We start from the raw sequence: 27,113 nt of genomic DNA, 5'->3' as shown, positions 1-27,113 counted from the left end.
CCACACGGTAAGTGTTCCCTCATGGCCTCATCAGCACCTCTTCTAGCAACAGCCCAAGCTTTTCCTTAGTGGTCTCCCATCCAAGCACTGGCCAGGAGCAAACATGTTTTGCTTCAGGTGGATTACCTGTTCTGAAGTGCAGATGGTAAGCACTACTGCAGTATTCAGAAATTTAAATATATATACATGTATTCCAATTCAGCAGATTTGAAAATAAATATATAAAATGACTAGCATGAAACCAGTTATCTCATATTTAGAACTAAATATGTCTGTGTGTGACTATCAACACCCTATAAACCTATAAAGGCACAAACAATTTCTGTCAGTGGATATATGAATAACATGTTCAAAATGCTGCTTAGCACTTCTTATTTATCATTGCTAACAAACTAGCAAGGCTGTCTTGAGACTTCACCTCATTCAACATATGCTGGAATTAAAGTAATCCTTTTCCTCATTTTTTTGAGATTCGCCATAATGGAGGTGTGAAATGCACGTTTATAAATGCCATTTTTGCAAACTCTGAAGTAACAGGACCCACCATATATCTATATAGCCACTCACACCGGGGGACTGCAAGATTCACCCAGTAATTAATCTTCTATATAAAAAAACAAGATGTTCATGCTTCCTTGTGACAATTTAAGGCACATCACAGAGAAGTTAATTTCCCCTAAAAGCTTAACAACAGCAGGCCGCCTGAGCCGTAAAATGATTTTTGATTTGAGGTCTTTGCATACAATTTGTATGGGGCTTAGTGATTAAATTCATCACTCAGTAGCATAAAGCATTTCAAGGTATGGAACTGAAATATTTAAAGACTTTATACTCTAAAGTACTTTCAGAAATAATTCAATAGGTAGAACATCAAAACCATGTGGAGCTGAGTTAAATTTGCAATCTTTTTATCATTTTTTCCGTGGTAAAATAAAAATGAATGTGAAAAAAATGTTTGCTAATAATGTCAAAGGTTTTCTTACCACATAGACAGCAGCAGACAAGCAAATTATCAAAGAGTGGTAAGAAGTAAGGAGGGATCTCTGACATCTGACCCAAGGAGAGAAAAACAAAAAGGCTGCCAAAGTTTAAGCCCATGGAGGTGAATCCTGGTGGCTCCAAACTTGTGTGAAGAAAGATCAGGAAAACACTTCCATTTATATCCGAAAAAGTCTCTCTGTGTTTTGCTGTGTATTCCCATTTGGGATTTTGCAAGTTACTGCAATTCTGGAATAGCCAGGACTTTGTTCCTGCATCAGGTGGATTTTCTTTTTACTTAATCTTTATTGTTGTCTTTTAAGTACTATTTTGTATTTTTATATACTTTGTTCATGTATGTGTATTAGTTAATATGGTCTACTTATTGGATGAAAGTGTTAGGGAAAAAAAATAAAATGGAAGGTCACTGAGAAGTGGAGGTACAGCAAAAACAGGCCCTTCTTATTCTCATCCAGTTGTAAACTGGCTTGACCGGGTCATGTTGCCTTAACTAGGAGCGGTTACTAAGATGCCTTCTCTTTCATGTATTTTACTTAACATAAACCTGCTCAATCCAAGTCAAGGTCAAAGGAGCTGGAAGCATTGGGCACAAGGCAGAAAACAGTCCTGAACGCAGCCGTGGTCGATCAGAATGTATTGGAAATGCTGGACGACAATGAACTCCTAAAGAGATATCTATCTGACAGAGGTGAATAATATGTACATGATGAGATTGCTCCATTTACGTGAAAAAGCCATGTGCTGTCTGGCGTAAAATGCCGATAAAACTATGTTTATTTGGCCACAGGTAAAATGCAGTTTTGCAATAGTGATGAATTGGGTATGTCACAATCAACCCTTTTTTAAATTTTGCACATAATTTTGAATGCCCTTACAGTGTGTGAATTAATAAACAGATTTATACATTTCTCCACAACTCAGTGTGAGGTAACATTATACAGCATGCTGTATTCATGCAAATTGATGGTTTTCCTGGAGTTGTTGGTGGGAATAACAGCAAACACATAAAGATCATTGCCACAAGTGTAGATGAGCATACATATGTGAATCACAAGCATTATCACAGCATCAACACATTGGTACTCATGGATGAAAAATGTATTACTCTTAATGTTGTTGCAAAGTGGCACAATATCCTAAATTATTATGTTTTCCTTCTCATTCTACTTCTACTACTTTGAATATTATTACTATTACTAGTCATGTGTGCCCAACTACGTTACGATATACACTGAGCAATGGTTATAAAAGGGGGACACATAGGTATCCAGGCTCTTTAAAGCATAAATAGAGATCACTTCACTGACATGTGAGCAAGCCACGGTACAACTGTGAGATGTGCAGCACTCGCTGGCTACAACGTAACAATAATAATTTCCGGAACGTGCTGTTACATTGTCATTCATTTTACCCACTGTCTTTCTTTCATTCATATGTTATGTAGACACGTACCTTTTATCTTCGGCAATCTCATTCTCTAACCAGGCCTCAGGAGCTAACCAGTGTAACACTGTCCACCACCCCTTTCATTATTCCGCCGCATTGTTGATATCCGTGAGTAACAAACAACATACTAAATTGGAAGGTGGTTTACGCATGCGTGGAATTTGCGGACAAAGATCAAGATCTAAATGAAGATCTCTTTAGTTAATTTAAAGCACAACAATTTGTTTAGTTTGAATGTCTGTGTTTTGAGGTGTGACTGGAGTACTACAGTCTTCAGTAGTATAAGCCTGGAGGAGATTCTTAATGCAATGCCTATGTTTTAGTTGTCTCTCTACTGCAATCTAGTGCTTCTTCTTCTAATTCATTCGCGGAAAAACAAAGATCAAGATACAAATGAAGATTATATATAGAGATTATTGTCTTTGTGGTGAAGTGCTAGCATTAGACAACTACAAGACATCATCATGATTTCCAAGGAAACTACAAAATGTCTTTGTGTGTGCCATTTTGTTATAAAATCATGATGTCATTCATTCTCAGATGTGAACTCCTACTTCTCACTTAAGTGTAGGACGCTGCACAACTACAGCTAATATCTCACTTTGATATACAAAAATTTTTAAACTAGTCCAACTTTTTGGGCAATTCCTAAGAGTAATTCTGAGATGCTTACAAAATTCGGGCACTGGTCATTGTCTACGTAAACTCTGCATAGTCTCACGCAGCTGCATGGTGTTTTTCCTCTGGGTGGTCCAGTTTTCCTCCCAAAACCCAAACATAAAGTGGTTTGGTTAAATGGTGACTCAAAATTGACTCGGTATGAGTGTGCATGGGAGTCTCTGTGATAAACGTGTGCCCCATCCTGCCGTACACTTGATGCTGCCAGGATAGGCTTTAGTTCACTGTGATGTTGACCTGCACTATGAGGGTTTGACTGCTTTAATCCACCTGGCTAAAGACTCTTATAGTATAAGGAGCAAATTTGTGTCTGCTGAACTGACAATACTGTTGCACTGAACAGAAAATGTAACATCGTTCCAGATAATTACTGAGACGGATCAAGCCAAATTCTCGCTGAGATGCTTTTGACTCTGGTGACCTCAAAATAAGCTGGATGTGAAGTGTTCCTTGTATTGGCATACAGCCTACTGACACAATTACTCCGTTACCCATCATTCCTCCCATTGCTCCACTTATTCATTTCAAGTAAAAAAACAGAAGTTAACATTGAAATTCCAGCCTGTTAACAAGTACTTTTAGGTCAACACGCTGCAGAAACAGCAAATTACAATGGCACAGGAGGATCTCGACTTTCTTTGAAGATAATCACAAAGAGACTACTGTCAATAACCATTTAAAACAGTAGGCACTTTGTTTTCCAGTACTCATTACTGCTTATTAGAGATGATCACAAAGTACTCTGCTGCAAGTACAATTCCATTACACATAAAATCCAAAATAATCTTTCTGTCGCATGTATTTATTTAGTTATTTCTTTTAGGTAATGCTTTTATCTGCAAGGATTTGCAATACTTTCCCTCATTAAAATCTTAATTTTTTTAATCAACTAAGACCAATAAAAGGTTGCATTACGTACAAGTCTTTAGCCATTCTAGACTGTGATGCTAGTCCAATTACAAACTAATCTAACTAAACTAAAGTCTGAATTAGTGTAAACTGCCCTAATTCCAGGTGATCATTGGAAAATTAATGAGGTGAGAGGGCAAAATAAACAAGAATAGTTGCATCAGATATTTGAAATATTAAAATATGTGTTGAATTAAAATTTTTAAAGTTTAAATATTCTCAAATGTAATTTAAATCTGTCATTTTGCACACTCTGATAGAGGTCCATTGAGGGTTAGATCCCTAGTAAAGGATCAAAATTCAAAAATCACATGATATTCGTAATCTCTGACCAAGAAATAGTCTAAAATAATACCCCATATGCGTATGTTTGAATTTTATCTATTTTAACCTTCTGGGAGTGGCTCTTAGAGCACTAATGCCACTAGTAATGAATCAGATAGCAAACATATTATCATATTCATAAACTGCAAACTTAAAATGGCATACAATGACACTCCACATGTCTATATTATTGTATTGTATTGACCCACTTGGGCGGCACGGTGGCGCAGTGGTAGCGCTGCTGCCTCGCAGTTAGGAGACCCGGGTTCGCTTCCCAGGTCCTCCCTGCGTGGAGTTTGCATGTTCTCCCCGTGTCTGCGTGGGTTTCCACCGGGCGCTCCGGTTTCCTCCCACAATCCAAAGACATGCAGGTTAGCTGGATTGGCGATTCTAAATTGGCCCTATTGTGTGCCTGGTGTGTGGGTGTGTTTGTGTGTGTCCTGCGGTGGGTTGGCACCCTGCCCTGGATTGGTTCCTGCCTTGTGCCCTGTGTTGGCTGGGATTGGCTCCAGCAGACCCCCGTGACCCTGTATTCGGATTCAGCGGGTTAGAAAATGGATGGATGGATTGACCCCCTTCTTTTTGACACTCACTGCACGCCCAACCTACCTGGAAAGGGGTCTCTCTTTGAACTGCCTTTCCCGAGGTTTCTTCCATTTTTTCCCTAGTGGGGTTTTTAGGGAGTTGTTCCTTGTCTTCTTAGAGAGTCAAGGCTGGGGGGCTGTCAAGAGGCAGGGCCTGTTAAAGCCCATTGCGCCACTCCTTGTGTGATTTTGGGCTATACAAAAATAAATTGTACAGTATTGTACTGTATATTACCAATCTCATTTTTTTCCTCCACAAGTGTGGAATATCCTGCACAAAATATGTTCCAAAATGGCCTAAAGATGAGGATGTTTCAGTTCTAGGGGGCCAAAAATAGGGAGGAGGCCCAAAAAGCTTGACATCTTGCATAACTAGACATCAAGACAAGTTGAACATTGCTAGACAAAAAAAAAAACTGGTTTCAATTACTTCTTATGAACACAATAATTCACCACTTAGGTGATACTAAGAAAACTGGTGGGAAGACAAAAGGATACCTTCTCAATTGAAGCGCAGTGCCATTAATTATGGGACATCCATCCATCCATCCATTATTCAACCCACTATATTCTAACTACAGGGTCACGGGGGTCTGCTGGAGCAAATCCCAGCCAACACACGGCGCAAGGCAGGAAACAAACCCCGGACAGGGCGCCATATTGTTTTGCCATTCATTTAGAATGTTGTAACATTCACAAAACATAAAGGGCTAAAGTGGTGTGAGGCCACAAAGGACACCCAAAAAGTACTTGGAAGCCCACATAAAGACCATCAAAATCCTCAGCTAGTCACACAAGGGCAAATAAAGAATCTTTATTAATAAAAGATTTACTATAGACAAAAATGCACTATAATAAGAAGCGCAAAAAACACAGAATACAATGTCTTCAAAACAGGCAATTCCAATAGCAAACACAGTACCAGTATGCAATCCGAGAGAACAGTCGAAAAATAGCATAACAGGTAAAAAAAAATTCCAGAAAATCAGTAATAATCAAAAATATCAATAAACACAAGAAAACTCACCAATCACCTTACTAAGAACCACAAGGGACTGTGAGTTTTTCTCGCCCTTTATAGGGCGGAGGGCAGTCCCTTGACGGTGATGGACATATACAGTATGTAAAAATATATATGAAAACTAATCTTAGAATTATAATACCAAGCATTACAGCAGAAACCCTGGTGACGTGTACAGGACAATCACTTAATCAATGACACATGGTAAAGGTTACACAAATAAACTGATGGGATTTATCTGAAGCAAGCAGATGACCCTCCTAAATAATGACTGTAAAAAAGAAGATAGTGAATGGAGCGGCCAAGATGAAATAAATTGAGCTACCCAGACCATTAACTTGTACATCTAGTATATGTTATTCTAGAAATTCATATTCTTCATCCTAACTTCCCCAAAGATGAGAATGCTGTTAGATCCTTTTAACACTACGCTTGACATAATACAGCAACAATGTAACCCAGTCTGGTTTTCCAATCATTCTATTGACATAAATCTTCAGAGTTAAACTGAATCTGAAGAAAACAATTGAGCATTGGAGGTGCTGTTAATGAACATTTTCATACTCTTAAATACATTGAAAACTTCCATCCATTAGAACTTCAATATTATTGTATTTGTAACTTAAGCTTTCTCCACAAGAGGTTCCAAAGGATTTTGGCAACAAGGAAAGGCAGCATAATCCTCCTGACTAGAACATGAAGAGCAATAATGGTGGTTCTTTTCAAAAGGTCTTTTTTCTAAAAGGGTTCAAGGGACTGGAGACTACACATTTATGTGGTCATTATTGTCACAAGTACAGAGAAGAGTGAAATGCAATCTTGCATACAGTGGTGTGAAAAACTATTTGCCCCCTTCCTGATTTCTTATTCTTTTGCATGTTTGTCACACAAAATGTTTCTGATCATCAAACACATTTAACCATTAGTCAAATATAACACAAGTAAACACAAAATGCAGTTTTTAAATGATGGTTTTTATTATTTAGGGAGAAAAAATCCAAACCTACATGGCCCTGTGTGAAAAAGTAATTGCCTCCTTGTTAAAAAATAACTTAACTGTGGTGTATCACACCTGAGTTCAATTTCCGTAGCCACCCCCAGGCCTGATTACTGCCACACCTGTTTCAATCAAGAAATCACTTAAATAAGAGCTGCCTGACACAGAGAAGTAGACCAAAAGCACCTCAAAAGCTAGACATCATGCCAAGATCCAAAGAAATTCAGGAACAAATGAGAACAGAAGTAATTGAGATCTATCAGTCTGGTAAAGGTTATAAAGCCATTTCTAAAGCTTTGGGACTCCAGCGAACCACAGTGAGAGCCATTATCCACAAATGGAAAAACATGGAACAGTGGTAAACCTTCCCAGGAGTGGCCGGCCGACCAAAATTACCCCAAGAGCGCAGAGACGACTCATCCGAAGTGTCAGAAAGGACCCCGGGACAACGTCTAAAGAACTGCAGGCCTCACTTGCCTCAATTAAGGTCAGTGTTCACGACTCCACCATAAGAAAGAGACTGGGCAAAAACGGTCTGCATGGCAGATTTCCAAGACGCAAACCACTGTTAAGCAAAAAGAACATTAGGGCTTGTCTCAATTTTGCTAATAAACATCTCAATGATTGCCAAGACTTTTGGGAAAATACCTTGTGGACTGATGAGACAAAAGTTGAACTTTTTGGAAGGCAAATGTCCGTTACATCTGGCGTAAAAGGAACACAGCATTTCAGAAAAAGAACATCATACTAACAGTAAAATATGGTGGTGGTAGTGTGATGGTCTGGGGTTGTTTTGCTGCTTCAGGACCTGGAAGGCTTGCTGTGATAGATGGAACCATGAATTCTACTGTCTACCAAAAATCCTGAAGGAGAATGTCCGGCCATCTGTTCGTCAACTCAAGCTGAAGCGATCTTGGGTGCTGCAACAGGACAATGACCCAAAACACACCAGCAAATCCACCTCTGAATGGCTGAAGAAAAACAAAATGAAGACTTTGGAGTGGCCTAGTCAAAGTCCTGACCTGAATCCAATTGAGATGCTATGGCATGACCTTAAAAAGGCGGTTCACGCTAGAAAACCTTCAAATAAAGCTGAATTACAACAATTCTGCAAAGATGAGTGGGCCAAAATTCCTCCAGAGCGCTGTAAAAGACTCATTGCAAGTTATCGCAAACGCTTGATTGCAGTTATTGCTGCTAAGGGTGGCCCAAACAGTTATTAGGTTCAGGGGGCAATTACTTTTTCACACAGGGCCATGTAGGTTTGGATTTTTTTTTCTCCCTCAATAATAAAAACCATCATTTAAAAACTGCATTTTGTGTTTACTTGTGTTATGTTTGACTAATGGTTAAATGTGTTTGATGATCAGAAACATTTTGTGTGACAAACATGCAAAAGAATAAGAAATCAGGAAGGGGGCAAATAGTTTTTCACACCACTGTATACTGGCAGTGTTGGTTTCAAGAAAAAAAACAACCTGGGATAGTATCCACTGAAGGACACATTCAATACACACATACCTAAAACTGCTAGTTAAGTTCACTAGTTGCAGAAATAAGTTGAGGTGTAAGGCCCTAAAGCCCTTCCTTTTAGTCTGGGATTAGCAAGAACTCGGGCCATAGTTATTTCCTTTGAATATCATTTGTTCCAGGATCCTCCTTTCTGTGCCTTTTGCTATCTTACAGTTATTTTGCTGCACTCACATGACAAAGGAGCAGGAGACTGAAATTGGGGTATCTGAGAAGGTGGTCTCCTTGAGCATTCTACTGAGCAGACATTGACAAGGTACACCCAAAATGTGGAAACACAGAGCATCTGTCTCAGTTCTACTTTAGGCAAAAACTGACTTGGCTTGACTGTGTGCCTAGTTGTGCAGATACAGGAGAAACAATGAAAACTAATGCATAAATAATGTGCGGTAAAATAGTCCAAAAGGGAAAGTAAAAGATAGATTAGTTCAGACACAGCAAAACAACAGATAAAAAGACAAATTGAAAAAAGGCAAAAAAACAAAGCAGAATTCACAAAACCCTCAGAGACCAAAATAAACTTGCTACACATGTGATGCCCAGGTTAACCACAGCTGGCACACTCTTCCTTGAACCCAGGACATTGACAGTCACGTCTGAGGATGGACTGGGCAATAAGGCCACAAAATAACAAGTAACAGTAAATCAAGTGCAGTGCTGACAAATCTTAAATAAATAACCCATAAAACAAGTACATTTGGAGGTAAAATTGATCAATAAATAAACTAAAAGCAAGAATAAAACCGAATCAGTATCGGCTTATCTGTTTTACTACGAGCTCTCCTTCTCTCCGTCTCCCCAGCTAACCCTGCAGGCCTTGCAACCGGGTAGAGACGCCAACAGCTGTGGACCCTCTCTCCGAGTCTGACATCCTCCCTCATCTATACCCCTGCTCTGGCATCTACTGGATCCCTAGGAGTCCACTCCCAGCTCCCAGCTCCTTCTCTGGGTTCAACGGGGGGAATCTGCCCCTGGAGCACTGTTTCCTTCACTCCCTCGCAGGGTCACTGACTGCCTGCCACTGTCTCACACTCCTAATTCTGCCATTTTTTTCATCCTCTCTCTTCACAACTACTCTCAGACTCCTTTTATTCTCAAAAAGTAAAAATAATCCAACAGTGACGCCAAAGATCAGAAGAAAACAAACACTGAAGACGCCAAGTAAAAAGGAGCTCTAGATTGGATTTCACAAAGCGAACACCATTTGTGCTTCCTTTTACTCCAGTACCAATGCTGACACTAACCATAACTCCACACAGACAGTGACCAGACTGGAAATGAAACACAAAACTATAATAGTTCTAAGAGCCCTTACCTTGAGCCAATAAGAAAGGCTAAATATAAAGAAAAGGCAAAAGTCTGAAAATAACAGTAAAGACACACAATAGGAAGGCACATGGGAGAAGGCTTCAGTTGAGATGAGTATGACATGTTAGTCAGCTGTGCGATCATGTGAGAAGAAGGCTACACTGGATTATAAAGTTCTTACAATAACACTCAGTATAAAAGAGGGCTGTGTAGAATAATCCATGACAGAAAACCCCTGCAAAACCCAAGAATGGAAATGCCGACCAAAGCACAAATGGACTTTCAATGACCTAATAAAGAACATTTTAAATGATTTTTGTCATTTGAATGTTATTTCACTTGCAACTAGACATTCATGCTGGCTGTACATACAGAAGTCAGTTGTTGAGAAGAACCTCAAAGAGATAAACTCCAGCCTAAACACAACCCTTCTTTGAGACGCTAAATCAAAGCAATTGTCCCTATAAAACTATATGACCGTTTCTGTCACAGAGTTAAGGTGGTGTGTGTGCATGTGAAACTATTTATAGAATTACTTTGTTTTTTGTATTTAAATATGTTGTTCTTTTCTGGCCGATATGAGATGCTGCAGTGCAGAGTAAGTCACCTGCAAGAAACGGCTTAGCTGTACAAAGACGCAATCTGGGAGGAGCCACGCTGAGACAGTCAAGTGGGCTCCAGGAGACTATGAAGCCATGCAAGTGTATAAAGATCATCTCAGCATCGCTCTGGCACAGCGGGAACAGCGCTAGGTGAGTTCTGGAAAAGTGACCCGTGTGGAGCTAAGAAGAGTTACCTGAACTGTGGTATCATTCACATGTTGGTATGCACACGTGCGAGACTAAACCTCCTTGAATAGACTTCTAGCTTCCTGCTTCCAGTATCTCAAATGTGGTGACGCATTCTGCTGTTGGAGGGGACCAAATGAATTCCCATGAGTATATACAGTATAATGGTGCTGCACTAACTAGAGGTTGTCCTTTTTCTGGCTTCTTGTCTTTGCAATCTGGTAATCTCCGTTTTAACAGAGAAGGTTCAGTAGTGCCTGATATGAAGACCTCCAAAGAACCATAAAGTGGAGACAGAATCTGTGAGGACACAGTGAGATAAAATGGTTGATTATTTATAAGTTGTGTATAGTTTTTGTCTGAAATCACATATTCTTAAAAATTTTCAAAAAATAAACAGAGAAGGGGATCAGATTTTTTTTTTATTCATCCCTTTAAACTTTTTCTTTTCCTTCTTTTTGGACTATATATTTGTATATGTGTCATTGTGCTGGAACTGTTTTTATTGATAATCTTTGGACACGAGACTGTCTTTTACTTGTGTGGCACCGGATTGAAACAATAGTTTCATATTTTTCTAAATCTTTTGGGTCTGCATCTCTTTATCTCTCACCAGCTTGTTGCTTGGCTATGAACTATTAGATGCCCAGGGTGTGATCGTGCTGTGGCCGGAGTATCACAAACAGAAAGGTGCCTTCTTTAAAAATGCACCTTTTTTAATAACAATCAAACTGTCATTGAACCTGTTTATTTCAACTCAAAGCCACGGCACCTGTCTTGGCAGTCCTGGACATAATGGATAGAGTGCCAGTTTTATTGTAGGGACACATTCAGAGAGATAGGGCTCATTTACATTTGAAATTTACCTTTGAAATGTATGAGGAAACTGAAGAATAAGAGCCAGGAACATGAAGACAACAGGCTAGCAGCACACAAATAGAAGTTGGACACAATTTGAACCTAAGACTTTGGAGCTGTGAAGCAGCAGCTATAACCAGTTCACCATCATGCTGCCTTTCTTTTATTGTAAATACAAATACTGTACTGAGAATTATTTCCTTTTGGTTGTCAATAATATTTGTTTTTATTAAAAAATAATCAAAAGCCTGCGGTGGGTTGGCACCCTGCCCAGGATTGGTTCCTGCCTTGTGCCCTGTGTTGGCTGGGATTGGCTCCAGCAGACCCCCGTGACCCTGTGTTCGGATTCAGCAGGTTGGAAAATGGATGGATGGATAATCAAAAGCATTCTTCCGTCAATACACAGCATTTTATTGAGGTTTCCATCATTAATACTACTTTCAATAAGGACAAAATGCATGGATTAAAAAAGCGGATGGTAGAGCACTAAGTTGGAATCCCAGCTCTGTATGGTGTTTGCTTGTTCTCTTTTTTTTCTTTGCACTCCCCTATTCTGCCTCTCGCACTTACAGATGTGCAGGTTAGTTGATCTTAAATTCTCTCTCCTGTTGCAGTCACTGTCGATTTTCCAGTCACAAGTTGTTTCTATGTGGGTGTGGCAATGCGCAGTATCAGCTAACCTCTCTCTCTCTCTATTGTACCTACGTGACCACACGGTAATACCCAAACTATTCCAAAGCAACGTTTACACTGATTTGTATTTTTTGTATCTCACACCCTCATACACCTTTAATCGTAAGAGCATCCCTTATCTACGATGGAGCATTTGATAAAATATGAAAATGGTTTCAAATTAAACGTCATTGTAGTAGCGAAAGAAATTGGTAACTGCGCTACTGCAACAAAATTTGATGCGTCTGACAAATTGATGTGAGATTGGAGGAGGCAAGAAGATGTTAAAAAAATAAATAAATTAGTGTTGCACTTTTGAGCGGGCGTATAAGTAGGGTTCTGATTTTATGATCGATTTTCTGGGTTTCTAGACAAGACTTACACTTGAGCATATACAGTAGCTTGTTTTGCATTTAACTTTTCTTAATAGTTTAGTGTTTTGTTCAAGCAACTTCTTCATCAGTACTGTTCTGTCAAAACAAAGCATTCTGAACTGTGCAGACTCACCTGCCCTCTCATTCACTACGTTGAAGGGTGAAGAGTCTATAACAGCATTCACAGTCAGCTTTAATATAATGTGTGATAGGACAGTGATGTCACATGATGACCACAAGTCCATTGACCATTAAAACCCTGCTTGCTTGTGACTCCAGCACATGCTCTGCTCTTCCAATGTTTCTTCTAATAAAGTGGTCCATGCAACTTCTTAGTCAACTAAGGACCAGGAATAGATGCTAATGTCTAAGCCTGCCCTGTCTCCCTAAATGTCCACCATGTTGCTACCCCAGGAGCTCTTATTCTTCTGTGAAGTACATACTGTATCAACAGAAGTTCTTACTTGTTCACCACTTAAACAGGTTCACAGTCATATGGGGTTCTGCCACTAAAATCCTGGTACAGCATTCTGAGAATAGAATAGAATGTCTTTAATTGTCATTGCACGTATGTACAATGATATTTTGGTGTGTCCTCTGAATAGTACATACAATACAATAAAAACAGAATCTTCAACAGATTCAACATATGTTCTGCATTTTAGACTACACACATACATTAATATAAACCAATAGAACGATAAAACCAAAGGAACATTGAAGGTGGAAACATATAAATAGTAGACAGTGGAGTAGTTCCATTTTAGAGTGATCGCAGTAAGTCTTCGAGATATTGCACTTTAGTCTCATTGATTCCATGGGTGACAGTAAAAGACATAAGATCAAAAGTATTTAGATGCAGTAAGCAGTTATTTAAGAAAATTTAAAATATCACTCAGATAGTAGGTTTTTTCAGTAGTCAGGAAGCGTGTGTCTTAATAGAACTATAACGCCTTCCAGAAGGCAGTGGAGTAAAAAGCTGGTGGCCGTGGGTAAGATGCGTCTCTAATGATGTTTTTGGCTCTTTGTAAACATTGAGTTCTGTATATGTACTCTGATGAAGGTAACTGGGTGTTGGTAATTTTTTGTGCTGATCTGAGGACTCTCTGAAGAGCCTTCTTATCAGTCACAGAGCAGCCAGCATACCGTGCCATACCAGGATGCGACAGGTGTGTATGCTTTCCACAGAGCAGTGATAGTAAGACACCAACAGCTACTTGGACAGGCTAGCTTTCCTCAGCAACCTTAATAAGTAGAGCTGTTTCTGTGCCTTCTTCACCAAAGAAATTATTTTAATAGACCATGTGAGGTCCTGGGAGATGTGTGTGCCAAGGAATTTAAAGCTAGGCACTCTCTCAGCTCTTTCTCCCCTGATGTATAGAGGAACAGGTAATAATCAGCTCCTTTGTTTTAGTGTTGAGTTCCAAGTTGTTAGTGAAGAACCATTCATACAGTTCATTGTTATGTATTAGACCTACCACAGTGCTGTCATTTACAAACTTGATGATTGTACTTGTGCTATGTATTGGTGTGCAATACGCGGGTATATAAGGAGTAAAGAAGAGGACTCAGCATTCAGCCCTGTGGAGCTCCAGTGCTGAGTGTCAGGGTTGGGGAGTAGTGAGTCAATGGTCGCTTTATGGTCAGTTTGTTAAAAATATTGAATTTATAGCAAACTTTAGTTCTTACATTTGTACATATTTACAAGTAATGCATTCTTATATTAACAGTAAATTACAAGCCACTCAACCTTTATATAGAGTACGTCTAGTAAACACAAATTACATTAAACACGCAATAAAACTAAGCAATGTTTTCAGAACATGACACGAAGAAGTCTGTGCATTCTCCCTGTGTCTACGAGGCTTTTTTCTGAGTACTTTGTATTTGGATGGTGACTGTTAAAGAAAAGAGGTGCTGGCAAGCCCAACAGGTAGCAATTACCCTGTGTGGAGATCACAATACCACAGTGTCGTGACAAGGACACTGTGCTATAAAAATTGCTACAGTCCTTCAGATGAGATATAAAACTGAGGTCCTGACACTCTGTGGTCATTAAAGATCCCTGGGCCTCCTTTAAAAAAGAGTAAGGGTGTACCCCCAATATTCTGGCTAAACTGCCTGTCACAGTCTGGTCCTAGTCCTGAATTGGTTCCCTCTTTCACCCCTTCAGCACCTAATCACTTATAATGTGGAGAGCGATTTGGTGCATGAATGGCTGTCGCTGCATCATCCAGGTGAAAATGAATTACAGTAATCCCTCGCTATATCGCTTCGACTTTCGCGGCTTCACTCCATCGCGGATTTTAAATGTAAGCATATCTAAATATATATCACGGATTTTTCGCTGGTTCGCGCTTTCTGCGGACAATGGGTCTTTTAATTTAGGTTACATGCTTCCTCAGTTTGATTGCCCAGTTGATTTCATACAAGGGACGCTATTGGCGGATGGCTTAGAAGCTACCCAATCAGAGCATGTATTACATATTAACTAAATCTCCTCAATGATATACGATATGCTTCCTGCGCTGTGCTTGATTGTTTGCTTCTCTCTGTCTCTCTCACTCTCTCTGCCTGACGGAGGGGGTGTGAGCAGAGGGGCTGTTTGCACAGAGGATATGGACGCTCCTCTACAAAATGCTGCTTTATCACGGTCCTTCGGCATACTTAAAAGTATGTATTCATTTTTTGATTGTTTGTTTTTCTCTCGCTCTCTCTCTGACATTCTCTGCTCCTGACACGCATTCTTTGAAAAGGAAGATATGTTTGCATTCTTTTAACTGTGAGTAAGAACTGTCATCTCTGTCTTGTCATGGAGCACAGTTTAAACTTTTGACTAAAGGGTGTTATTTCATGTCTAGAGGGCTCTAATAATGTTAACAGTGTGGGAGAGTTTATATGGGCTTAAAATATATAAAAATAACTATACAAACATATGGTTTCTACTTTGCGGATTTTTATCTATCGCGGGGGGTTCTGGAACGCAACCCCGATCGAGGAGGGATTACCGTACTTCAGTTTACTTCTCACATACTAAAGAGGTGTAAGTTACATTAATTGGTGGCTCTAAACTGGAATTTGGATCTGTATTTTAGGAATGCCCATGCCCAGTGGCATAACTAGAATTTCATAGGCCCTTGTGCAAAAAAAAAAAAAAAATGAGCCGCCTAGCACATGTGAAGTTAAATTTAATTCAATAAAAAGGACCACCATCAATGAGATGCTTAAAAGGAAAATAGTCATAATTAAACTTAATTATGATTTGGAATTAATAGCACCATTAACCCTTTGATTCCAATGTCAAGCAGGCAGGCATGTTAATAATAAAGCCTTGCAGTCACTGTGAGGCACCCCAGCCTGTTGCACCCCTGGTCCAACTGCCCCACTCTCACTGTCTATAGGTGTGCCCTGCACAGTACTTGTGCCTGGTGCTGTGCTACATAGACACAGAATATTTTATGTGTCCCAAGAAATACAGAAATATTATAACAAGTAACAACAACACTCCTCAAACACCCACAAGAATTAAAAAATGAATAAACAACTCATGACTTGGCAGTCCCAGGCAGGCATATTGCTCTTGGTAAAAAGGAGTCAAAGTAGTGTTTCTTGACACACTTCTGCTGTTGGATGAAAGTCCTCAGTGGTAGTGTGTCAGAGAGAGGATGTGCAGCATTGTCCATAATGGCACTCAGTTTTTTGTCTTCATTCTCTCCTCTGCTTCTACCACCAGTGGCTCACAGGGCATCCCATAACTAAGCCTGCCTTCTGGACACAGTAAGTGTAGCTCCAGACTTGTTCTGAATTAAGTCTGAAAATGTTTGGATAGAAGAATGAGTTATCATGCTTTACTCAACCAGACAGCCCTAATGTTGTCTGACAGCTCTTACATGAAGCTCTGAAATGCAAGAAGACGATTGTATGAGCTGAGGATGTCTAAACAGTACCACAGATGAAACTCTGGCCATTACACATAGAACATGTATGCACACAGACAGTTTCAGATCCATCATTGGAGCTAATCGATCATTTTATTGAACTGCTGCTGCTCAATGAAGGTTAAGAAAACAGAAGCACACAGATTTGGTGTGGTCAGTCACTAGCTCAGTAGCAGCCACAATTAAGCATGTTTCCAACTTGCAGTGGCTTATAAAACAGATACATATGCTGGAATATAATTGTGTATTTTTTAATTATTGGTTGTTTATTTTCGTGCAATCATTTTTTTAATTAATTCCTTCCTTGTTTTATTTTATATTTGTCATTTTCTTTATTAATTGACTAATTGTTTATCTACAAAACATTAGCATTTAACTTCTAGACAATACTGGAGTTGCAGCTGAGCTAATATAAATTTGAATTTGAGTTCAAATTTCAGGGTAAGAAAACTGAGAAAGAGAAAAAGAAAGAAGGAATGAGAAAAAGAACGAGAGAAAGAGAAGGAGGGGAGAACAGCAGCAGACCCAGACCTCACCTCGCCAGCCGGCGCATCCCATTAGCTTTGGCACTGTAAGCATCCGGAACCGTTAACACCTTCCAGACACGAGGAGAAACGCATCTACGTCTAAAACGCCTAACCCTAGGTACCAATGCTTATTCTCTACAAAACAGAAATTCAGATACGGATAAACATTTGTTTATGTATAGTTTTCAAAGGTTCGTCTTTTGTTGATACAAAAAGAGCCATATGTCCATAAAAGCCAAGCGCAGGCATCAATAGAAAAGTCCGTTACAAGGCATCCCCCCGGGACAGGCGCCCGCCGCCGGCTTCTTTCTCTGTTAAGTCGTAAAACCGCACAACACTGCCGACATCTGCTTAATCATTCCAGGCAACCGTGTACCCACAAGGGCTTGGGAGAGTGCTGGATGTCACGCGTTGTGGTTAACAACAACACTGAGCATATGGTTAGAAGATGACACTCCATTACAGGCTGGTGTACCAGTCAATGATCGGCGCAAGAATCAACATCTGACTAAAATACTCGAGGTGGTCTTGTAATTGGTCACAGTTGATCATCTATCTATCTATCATATAATTTAACATCTCTCTTTTAATCTTTTTCCTGTTGTTCCTTTCATGCCGATTATCATATGGTGATTGTCATTGTTTTTTCGTAAGAGGTGCTTTAAAAATATAAAAATGCTGTTTGTGAACTAGGGTGTACATTTTAACTTTTAGTCATTTCCAATTTCATATATATGAACGTATTCGGTATATAGTGCCATGCATATCTCTCATATCTGCGGTGGGCTGGCGCCCTGCCCAGGGTTTGTTTCCTGCCTTGCGCCGTGTGTTGGCTGGGATTGGCTCCAGCAGACCCCCGTGACCCTGTAGTTAGGATATAGCGGGTCGGATAATGGATGGATGGATATCTCATATACACTGAGTTTCACATATGTCTATTAATTTCATATTGATTTCCATATCTATTTATTATAAAGTGATTGTCATTCATAAAAGGTGCTTTAAAAAGTAAAAAGACTATTTGTTAATAAAGATGTAGACTTTACGTTTCCGATATTTCCAAACAAATATATGTGAACGTACATATTTACAGTGTATATAGTGCCCTTCATAGTTATATATCAATGACTTTCTCATCTATCGTTCTATCTCATATAGTACCTTGCACATGTGTTTATTACATGGTGATTTGTCATTTTTTCGTAAAAGGTGCTTTAGAAATATAAACATTCTACTTGTGAGCTAAGGTGTAGATTTTAGGTTTCAATCATTTCCAGTTATATACGTGAACTTATCTATCTATCTTATATTTCTGTTTATCTCATACAGTGCCTTTGATATCTATTTACCATTTACTATCTTTTTCATATGATGTGCTTTAAAAATATAAAAATTGCATTTGTGAGCTAAGGTGTAGTAGATATTAATTTTCAGTCACTTTGTTATATACACGTGAACGTATCTACCTGGTATATAGTGCCTTTCATATCTATCTATCTATTTAGTGCCTTTTGTCTATTTATTATATAGTGCCTTTTTATCTGTCTGTCTATCATATACTGGCTTTCACATCTATACTGACTGACTTTCACATCTATCTTTCTATATAGTGCCTTACACGTTTGTCATAGTGTTTGTCACATCTGTCTTTCTATTGCTTTTATGCTGCTTTTCACAGTTATCCATCTTTTTACGACACATTTCTATAGATGGATAGTTATGAAAAGCACAATAAAACAGATAGTTCACGTATTTATATTTAATAATGTCAGAAACTTAAAATTTGAACCTTAGCTCCCAAATAGCATTTTTTAAATATTTTTAAAGCACATCTTACAAAAACACCGAGGTTTACAAGACCTGGTACATCTTCTAAACTTTATTCAGTTAACTTCTAAAGTGATCAATTTTCTGCACTGAGCATTTTAAAACATCATCGCCCTTTTCACTGCTCCCGTGACATTTTAAAAAAAAGGTTACCCCTAGCCGTACTCCGTAACGAGCAGCCCGCGACTGCGTATCACTTCAATGGCCAACTTGTTTTTCGTCGATATGTTAAGGAGAATTTCCATTTGCATCACATTAGAATTGCTGCTCTGCTCCTGAAGGCGGAGAACGGGGATTCCGCCTTGTGCCTGAAGGTAACGCAAACAATCAGAAAGAGCATCGGTGCCTCCAAAGCTTCAGTCCGAGGTGTTTCGGTTAATTATTAAACTGACAGCACATCAAATCCGAAAAAGACAATAGACTGGTTTAAAAAGGCATTTTATGTCATGTCATTTTGAGGAGTAATCGAACATTATGGTAACTCAGAAATACCCAATGTGGATGTACATTGTGATCGATTCTGGTACTGCTGTCTTTATTATTTCTGGCACACATTCATACCTTGCATCCTGTCACCGTGTGCTGCCGACAAAAGGAAAGCTCATGATCTGCGCACACGCGTTCGATGCATTTTATACCTGTCAAGCGTGGAAGAGCCAACAGTCCAAAAAAAGCGTACTACTCACCAACTGTAAAACGCAGAGAAATATCAAAGTGCATCGTCCGGTGCAACAACCCATTCTGAATCGAGCGAATAAAAACCAAGGCTCTCGATTCACAGGAACAGTCCTAACACTGCGATGCGCTCCAGACGTTCCCCTTTCCCTTGAAGGAGTTCGATCTCCAGTCGGAACACGAAATAATCACAATTCTGCATATAGAACACAATCCCGCGCTTTCGGTTGATCTTCTTCTGTTGAGTGACAAAAACAAAAACGGAAAGCAGTCGGAGAAGTTTTAGTAGAATCCAGCAGACGTGCAGCTGCAGCTCCCCGGCTGCTCGGTGCTCATGTCTGTGGAAGGAGGCGTGCTTCTTCTGCTGCTCCGCTGTATTGTGCGCGGCTCGAGCGCGAATGGGCAGCAGCGGAGAAAAACTTCACAGGAGGCACTGGGCGGATGGGAATGTCTGCGTGGGACTGACGTGGGGTTATGCCGCCTTTGGATAGACTCGGAGGGGGGAAAACATCTCCGTCAGTAAAAACGAGGATGATAAGGAGGACGAACAGGAGGAAGAATGATGAGTTACGCGATTAGCGCTACAGGCAGGCGCATGGAGACCGTACTGTTTTCCGGAGTCGGGAGAAAATGCGATTACCACACACAAAGCTCCGTTAAATGAGATTAACAATCTCATTCTCTGTGAAACATTTAAATCTACTTTTACTTTATTTGATTTAAGGAAGCCTTACACCGTAGTAAATATTACGTTATTATTCTGCAATAAATTACTCGTAAGGGTCAAAAGTCTGTCCATTCAATAATTTAATACACCTGCCAATTTCAGTCTCGAGTTGCGGATTGGGGGAACAAAACAAGTGCAGTCTCCAGTCAGGGCACCAGTTCAATGTACGGGATTCATTGCAATATTTTGTTATTTTCTATGGTTAGTGATATGAGTAGTTTGGGTTTTTTTTGGCCCAAATACCGCCTCATTACAAGAAAAAAGAAGTTATTTGAAAAAATAATCCACATTAATTTGAAAGAACCAAAAGTACCTGCATCAGTTTCATCTGAGTCCTTACATTGGTTTCAGTAGTGGGATAGGACTGACTAATGACCCCAAGACGGCAGGTTGGTAAAAGCATCAACACTGATGGATCCCTCAACCACACTTAAGACCACTAGCATCACAATGGGCAGACTAGGTCACCTATCACCATTTGAGTGTCCTGGTAAGTGCAATTCTGAAAGGAGGGCAGAGTAGTACCCCTGGCTCAGACCTGAGTGGGACACGTTCTTCAGGAGGCTACAGAGTATCGGAGAGGGCAGGGGATACCCAGAGAAGTTGGATATATGAGGGGACTTATGACAAGTGTTAGTGGGGGTGTACACATGGTACTGTGAGTGTCTTGCTGCTGCTGAGGACTATCGGTCTGAGACTTTTTACTCAGACTATGAGTGTATGACCAATGGCAAGTCTTGGACATGGACCTTAGAATTGGGTTTGCCTCATGGAACCCGGGAATTCTATTTCATATGGGTTGCCTTGGACTCCGGGTGACTGGAGTGAGGTGGAATTGGCCTGCGTGTGTGTGCAAGCCAAGGAGACATCGCACCTCAAAACACTTGAGACCACATAAGACCTGGGCAGTGTGGCACAGGCATCATTACAGAAGTCAAAGGTTCTTTTTAGGACCACACAAGCAGTGTGGCATAAGGTGACTGAATTCCTCTGTCTCTGACTAGTCATTACATAGGTGTTAGGAGTGGGATAGAGCCAACTAATGACCATGAGATGGAAGACTGGTCTAGTAAACACACTACTGGACAACTTGATCACACTTAAAATATCAGACTGGGTAGACCAGGGCAGACCAGTTTGCCTTGCATCCCTTGACTGTTCTGGCAAATGGAGTTTGTGTTTTCCTTGATAGCAAGGGTTCTGGGAGGATCTGAGAGGGACACACTGTTTGGGACGCAGCGGGGATACCGGGAGAAGCTGGCTATATACAGTAAGTACCTCCATGAAGAGAGTGAGTTGAGGGTTACACATGGCACTGTGAGTAAGCTTTATTCCATGCCAGTGTACGTGTCCCACTGGTGAGTCTCAATCATGGATTGTAGGCTTGGGTCAGCTCTAACTGGAGGATTGTGTGGCACTCTGACTCCAGGTGAGCAGAGTGAGGTATAGTGCAAGACACCACAGAATATCTAGGCGACGTGAGAAAGGCATTACTTAAGGAGCCAAAGGTCCTTTTTAGCACAATATGACATAAGGTAGCCGAATCCATTCCTCCATCTCTTGCATCCCCCCAGGTAATTACATTGGTGTTAGTAGGCGGATAAAACTGACATAAGATGCCGAGAAAGAGGACTGATCCAGCATAAACACTGGTAGACCCTAGACCATGCTTACAACAGCTCACTTCAGAAAGTGCAGACTGGGTCGCCTCACACTCCTTGAGTGTCCTGGTGGATGGAGTTTGTGTTACTCTTGAGAGTAAAGGTTCTGAGAAGAGATCAGTGTAGCTCACCTGTGTCCGGACCTGAGAAAGACACACTCTTCAGGAAGAGGCATGGTATCCAAAAGGGACGGTGGATGCCTAGAGAAGAGAACCTGGCTACATCAGTAGCTCAGTGAAGAGAGTTAGTTGGGGAGGGCAGATATGGCACTGTGAGTAAGCTCTTCATTCCTTATCTTCCTGTTGCTGAGAACTATTGGCCTGTGTTCATGGCCACCAGCAAGTCTTGGATGTGGACTCTGGCCTTGGGTTGGCTCACAGAATGGGAGGATTGTGTGGCAGTTGGGATTGCCTCTGATCCTGGGTGAGTGGAGTGAGGTGAAATTGGCTAGCATGTATTGAAACACCATGGAATATGTCACACTGCAGAATAACAGGACAGCATGACAGAGGCATCGCTGAAGAAGCCAAAAGGTCCTTTATAGAAGTATAGTAGTGGTCTGGTGGCTGAATGCATCCCTATCTCGTATAGCGATGGTTCCATAGGCATACTAAGGCAGCGCTGCTGTTGAATCACTAGTAGCTCTGCTTCTTCCCAACTTGACCCTGCCTTAGGCACAGTCGACAAAAACACAATCATCCCCTTTTGATCCCAAGCTTTTTATTTTCTGTTTTTTCCTTAACAAAGTAACCTTTCAGTTAATTACATGGGGTTCCCCCTTGGAGGACCAACACCTCTTTTTGGTTTCTTCTTTTTACTACTCACTGGCGTAAGATATTTAAACATTTAATGCTGAACTTTGCTGCATGTTTTTTTTTTTTTTTTAAACTTTACATTCTGCTTCTTTTATTATTATAATATGCATGTGCTTGAGAGAAAGTGACACTTTGTGTCTAAGAAGAAGCAATTCCATTTTGGCTGCTCTCAGAGTGGTAGTAGCACCAGCTATTATATGAAAGTGTTCAAATCAGACAGCTAGGGTGTTAATTGCACCACCTGTTGGACTTAAATGGTAACTGTAAAATGAGTAAGTAGATGAGAGGCAGCAACAAACATGCAGTTATTTATTGACCCTTAGACAGAGAAAGGTTTAACCCAGAAGCAGTTATCTAACTAATATGAAAACAGGAGAGGGAGATCAGCATGGCTAGGTTTACCAATGATTAGGTTCAATGTGTTACACACAGTGGCCACTAGAGGGCTGCACATTGAGTTAACTTTTTCTATAAAATATCCATCCATCCATTTTTTTAACTCACTTATTCAGGACAAGGTCACAGGCAGCTGGAGCCTATCCCAGGAATTATCAGGTGCAAAGCAGCGACAACACCTGGGCAGGGCAAACGTTCATCAGAGGGTAAATACACACACACACACACACACTGTTATGTATCAATCTGGATTCATGTGCATTTGGTGTGTCGTTGTTTTTGTTAGTTTTGAATTCTTATTTTTCATATCCTAATTTTATTTCTGTCATTGTTTAATTATTTCCTTTCCCTTTAAGTTTGCCTGTTTTCCGTGTTCTTCGTGGGAAGTTCCCTAAGAGGTGGAGCCACCCTGATGTCACTGCTCCTGAGCCTCCTGCTGGCTATTTAGGCCGGAGAAGAGGAAGCTCAGTCAGCACTTTCATTGAAGTCTATTTCGAGTTGTGTTGTATGTACTGTATTGTTTTTGGATATTTATGGTTTTTCTAACTTCTATTTTTTGATTAGTGTATTGGGAGTTATTTGCTTTAGGGTTTCCATTTAGGCAACTACTCCCTGCTCTTCTGAGCACCTTTTGTTATTCTCTTTTTTGTTTGAAATAATATTTTTAATTTATAATGGATTCAGTTAGATTAGATAAACTTTATTAATCCCAAGGGGAAATTTAGATGCATGCAGTATCAAAAACATAAAAAGCAAGGATATGGACTCACAAGACAGATGATAAAATCAATCAATAGATAGATAAATTCATTAATTAATAATAAGAATTGTGCAAAATAAATACAAAGTGAATTTAAAGCGAATAAGTATTTAATCTGCAATGTCACAGTCTAACAGCAGCAAGCAGAAAAGACCCCCAAAGGCACTTCTTAACATAACATGGTGGAATTAAACTGGACAAATTTGTTCCAAGCAAGAAGCTCCTGGAAGGAATTTTTCATGGTGGCGTCCAATTTTGCCACCATTCTCTTTTTCACAACAGCTTCCAGTGTTTACATGGCCAGCCTTGGGATGGAATAGGCTTTCCTGATAATTTGGTTCAAGCATTTTGCTCCATTTGGGCTCAAGTTCCTTCGCCTAGAGGCCATAGTGTCAAAAAGTACATTGGCTGCTACAAACTGGTACAACATTTCCAGTAGCCTGCTGCATACATCAAAAGACCTGAGTTACGTTTTGAGTCACAAGTCAAGGTTTTTACATTGTTCACCCTGTTCTGAGGAATTATGAAACATTTAAGTTTATTTTTTTTGAACTTTAATCATTTTTTTAAATTATTTTTTAACCCAGCTCAGCCAAAGTCTGCAGTTAACAGTTGGAGTAAGCCAGACTGGGTGGGCCACTTTTGGGCCTGCTTCATTAGCTTCTCTTGGAGACCTCACTTCCATTTTGACCATGTTTGTCACACCATTTTGTCACAGATACACATACACACTACGTCATTGCATACATATTCACCTTTATTCTCATGTGTTCCTGGTACAATACAATTCTTACTTGCATTTCACTGCTCACAAAAATTAAAGGAACACTTTAAAGAAACACATTAGATACATCAGATCTCAATATGAAGTTGGATATCTATACAAATAACGACAGGGCAATGTCTTAGGAACAAAAGGATGCCAAGTCTTTTAATGGAAATAAAAGTTTTCTGCCTACAGAGGGCTCAATTGTGTAGACACGCTAAAATCAGAGTGAAATGAAGATGTGGCAGGCTAGTCCATTTTTTCAAAAACTTAATTTCTGCTACTCAAAATGCTTTTCAGTATCTTGTGTATCCCCCACAAGCTTGTATGCATGATTGACAACGTCGGGGCATGCTCCTAATGAGACGACGGATGGTGTCTTGTGGCATTTCCTCCCAGATCTGTATGAGGGCATCCCTGAGCTGTTGTACAGTCTGAGGAGCAACCTGGCGGCTCCTAATGGACCGAAACATAATGTCCCACAGATGTTCTATTGGGTTTAAGTCAGGGGATCGTGAAGGCCATTCAATTGTTTCAATTCCTTCATCCTCCAGGTACTGCCTGCATACTCTTGCCACATGAGGCCGGGCATTGTCGTGCATTAGGAGGAAACTAGGACCTACTGCACCAGCGTAGGGTCTGACAATGGGTCAAAGGATTTCATCCTGATACCTAATGGCAGTCAAGGTGTCTTTGTCTAGCTTGTAGAAGTCTGTGCGTCCCTCCATGGATATGCCTCCCCAGACCATCACTGACCCACCACCAAACTGGTCATGCCGAATGATGTTACAGACAGCATAACATTCTCCATGGCTTCTGCAGACCCTTCAACGTCTGTCACATGTGGTCAGGGTGAACCTGCTCTCATCTGTGAAAAACACAGGGTGCCATTGGTGGACCTGACAATTCTGGTATTCTATGGTAAATGCCGATCGAGCTCCACTGCGCTGGGTTGTGAGCACAGGGCCCACTAGAGGACGTTGGGCCCTCAGACCACCCTCAAATCTGTTTCTGATTGTTTGGTCAGAGACATTCACACCAGTGGCCTGCTGGAGGTCATTTTGTAGAGCTCTGGAAATGCTCATCCTGTTTGTCCTTGTCCAAAGGAGCAGATACCAGTCCTGCTGATGGGTTAAGGACCTTCTATGGTCCTGTCCAGCTCTCCTAAACTAATTGCCTGTCTCCTGGAATCTCCTCCATGCCCTTGAGACAGTGCTGGGAGACACTGCAAACCTTCTGGCAATGACACACATTGATGTGCCATCCTGGAGAAGTTGGATTTGCTGTGCAACCTCTGTAGGGTCCAGGTTTCGCCTCATGCTACCAGTAGTGACACTGACTGTAGCCAAATGCAAAACTAGTGAAAAAAACAGTCAGAAAAGATGAGGAGGGAAAACCTGTTAAACCATTCCTGTTTTGGGGGTCATCTCATTGTTGCCCCTCTAGTGCATCTGTTGTTAATTTCATTAACAGCAAAGCAGCTGAAACTGATTAACAACCCCCTGTGCTACTTAACTGACCAGATTAATATCCCAGAAGTTTCATTGACTTGATGCTATACTCTGATTAAAAAGTGTTCCTTTAATTTTTTTGAGCAGTATATTAGTGACAGTGGTAAAAAATAAATGAGACAGCTATTGCAACACAGGCTGGGAGAAGAAAATCCATGTGTTAACCTCATCAGATGACATTTACAAGAAACAATCATGCCATTGTCAGTATGAGTGTCTGTTGACACTGAATCCAGTGGTGCGACTGCAATTAGACTGAATGAATGTGATGCTTTTATTTATCTGAATGGATCTATTAAAACTAATGTGGATGTGGATGTGAAACACTCTATCCATTTTCAGAATCAGTTTATTTCAATTTTATGGTTAGAGTCTATTCCAGTAGTAGTCACACATTCTCATTTATATATTTTACATATTTTAAATTTTATTATATCCAATATAATTAATTTTTATGTTTAGCATGGATTTACACAGAGGACACAGTGGTGCAGCGATAAGCACCTGAGTCTCATGGCTATAGAGTTTTGGCATGAAATTAAACTAGAATTTGTATGTTCAACTGGTGGTCGCGAGTTTTTCTCGTGACACTCTGGTTTTCCTCCATCATCCTATAGATGGACATTTTTAGTGAGGTTGCAGCTCTTTAATGGCATGTTATGAAAACCATTGCCTTCAGAAAGTATTCCGACCCCATCATTTTTTCAACATTTTGTTATATTACAGCTTTATGCTACAATTGTTGAAATTCATTTCTTTCCTCATCAAAGAACACTAAATACCCCCAGAATGAAAAGCGAAAACAGGATCTAACATTTTTTTTACAAATTTATTAAAATTAAAATACTAAAATATAACATTGACATAAGTGTTAATACCCTTTGCAATGTCACTTCAAATTTATCCATTTTATTGACCATCGCTGAGATGTTTCTGCACTATATGTGGAGTGCACGTGTGCATTATTCAAGCAATTGCACATGTTTAGAAAGATATAGATGACAATGTGTACCAGAGCAAAA

At 40.2% G+C, this 27,113-nt stretch overlaps 1 protein-coding gene across 1 annotated transcript in view; it reads right to left on the bottom strand.

The window, feature by feature from the left end:
- Window positions 1-20,062, bottom strand: part of LOC120530251 (sodium/potassium-transporting ATPase subunit beta-1-interacting protein 3) — a 609,068-nt gene extending 589,006 nt beyond the window's left edge. Inside the window, exon 1 of the mRNA XM_039754574.1 lies at window positions 19,467-20,062. Within this exon, the coding sequence (XP_039610508.1) occupies window positions 19,467-19,520 (54 nt within the window). The 5' untranslated portion in view covers window positions 19,521-20,062. The remainder of the gene's footprint in view (window positions 1-19,466) is intronic.
- Between the last annotated feature and the right edge of the window lie 7,051 nt (window positions 20,063-27,113).

Source organism: Polypterus senegalus, chromosome 5 (genome assembly GCF_016835505.1).
Source record: "Polypterus senegalus isolate Bchr_013 chromosome 5, ASM1683550v1, whole genome shotgun sequence".
Taxonomy (NCBI): domain Eukaryota; kingdom Metazoa; phylum Chordata; class Cladistia; order Polypteriformes; family Polypteridae; genus Polypterus; species Polypterus senegalus.
This window is presented reverse-complemented; position numbering and strand designations above follow the sequence as displayed.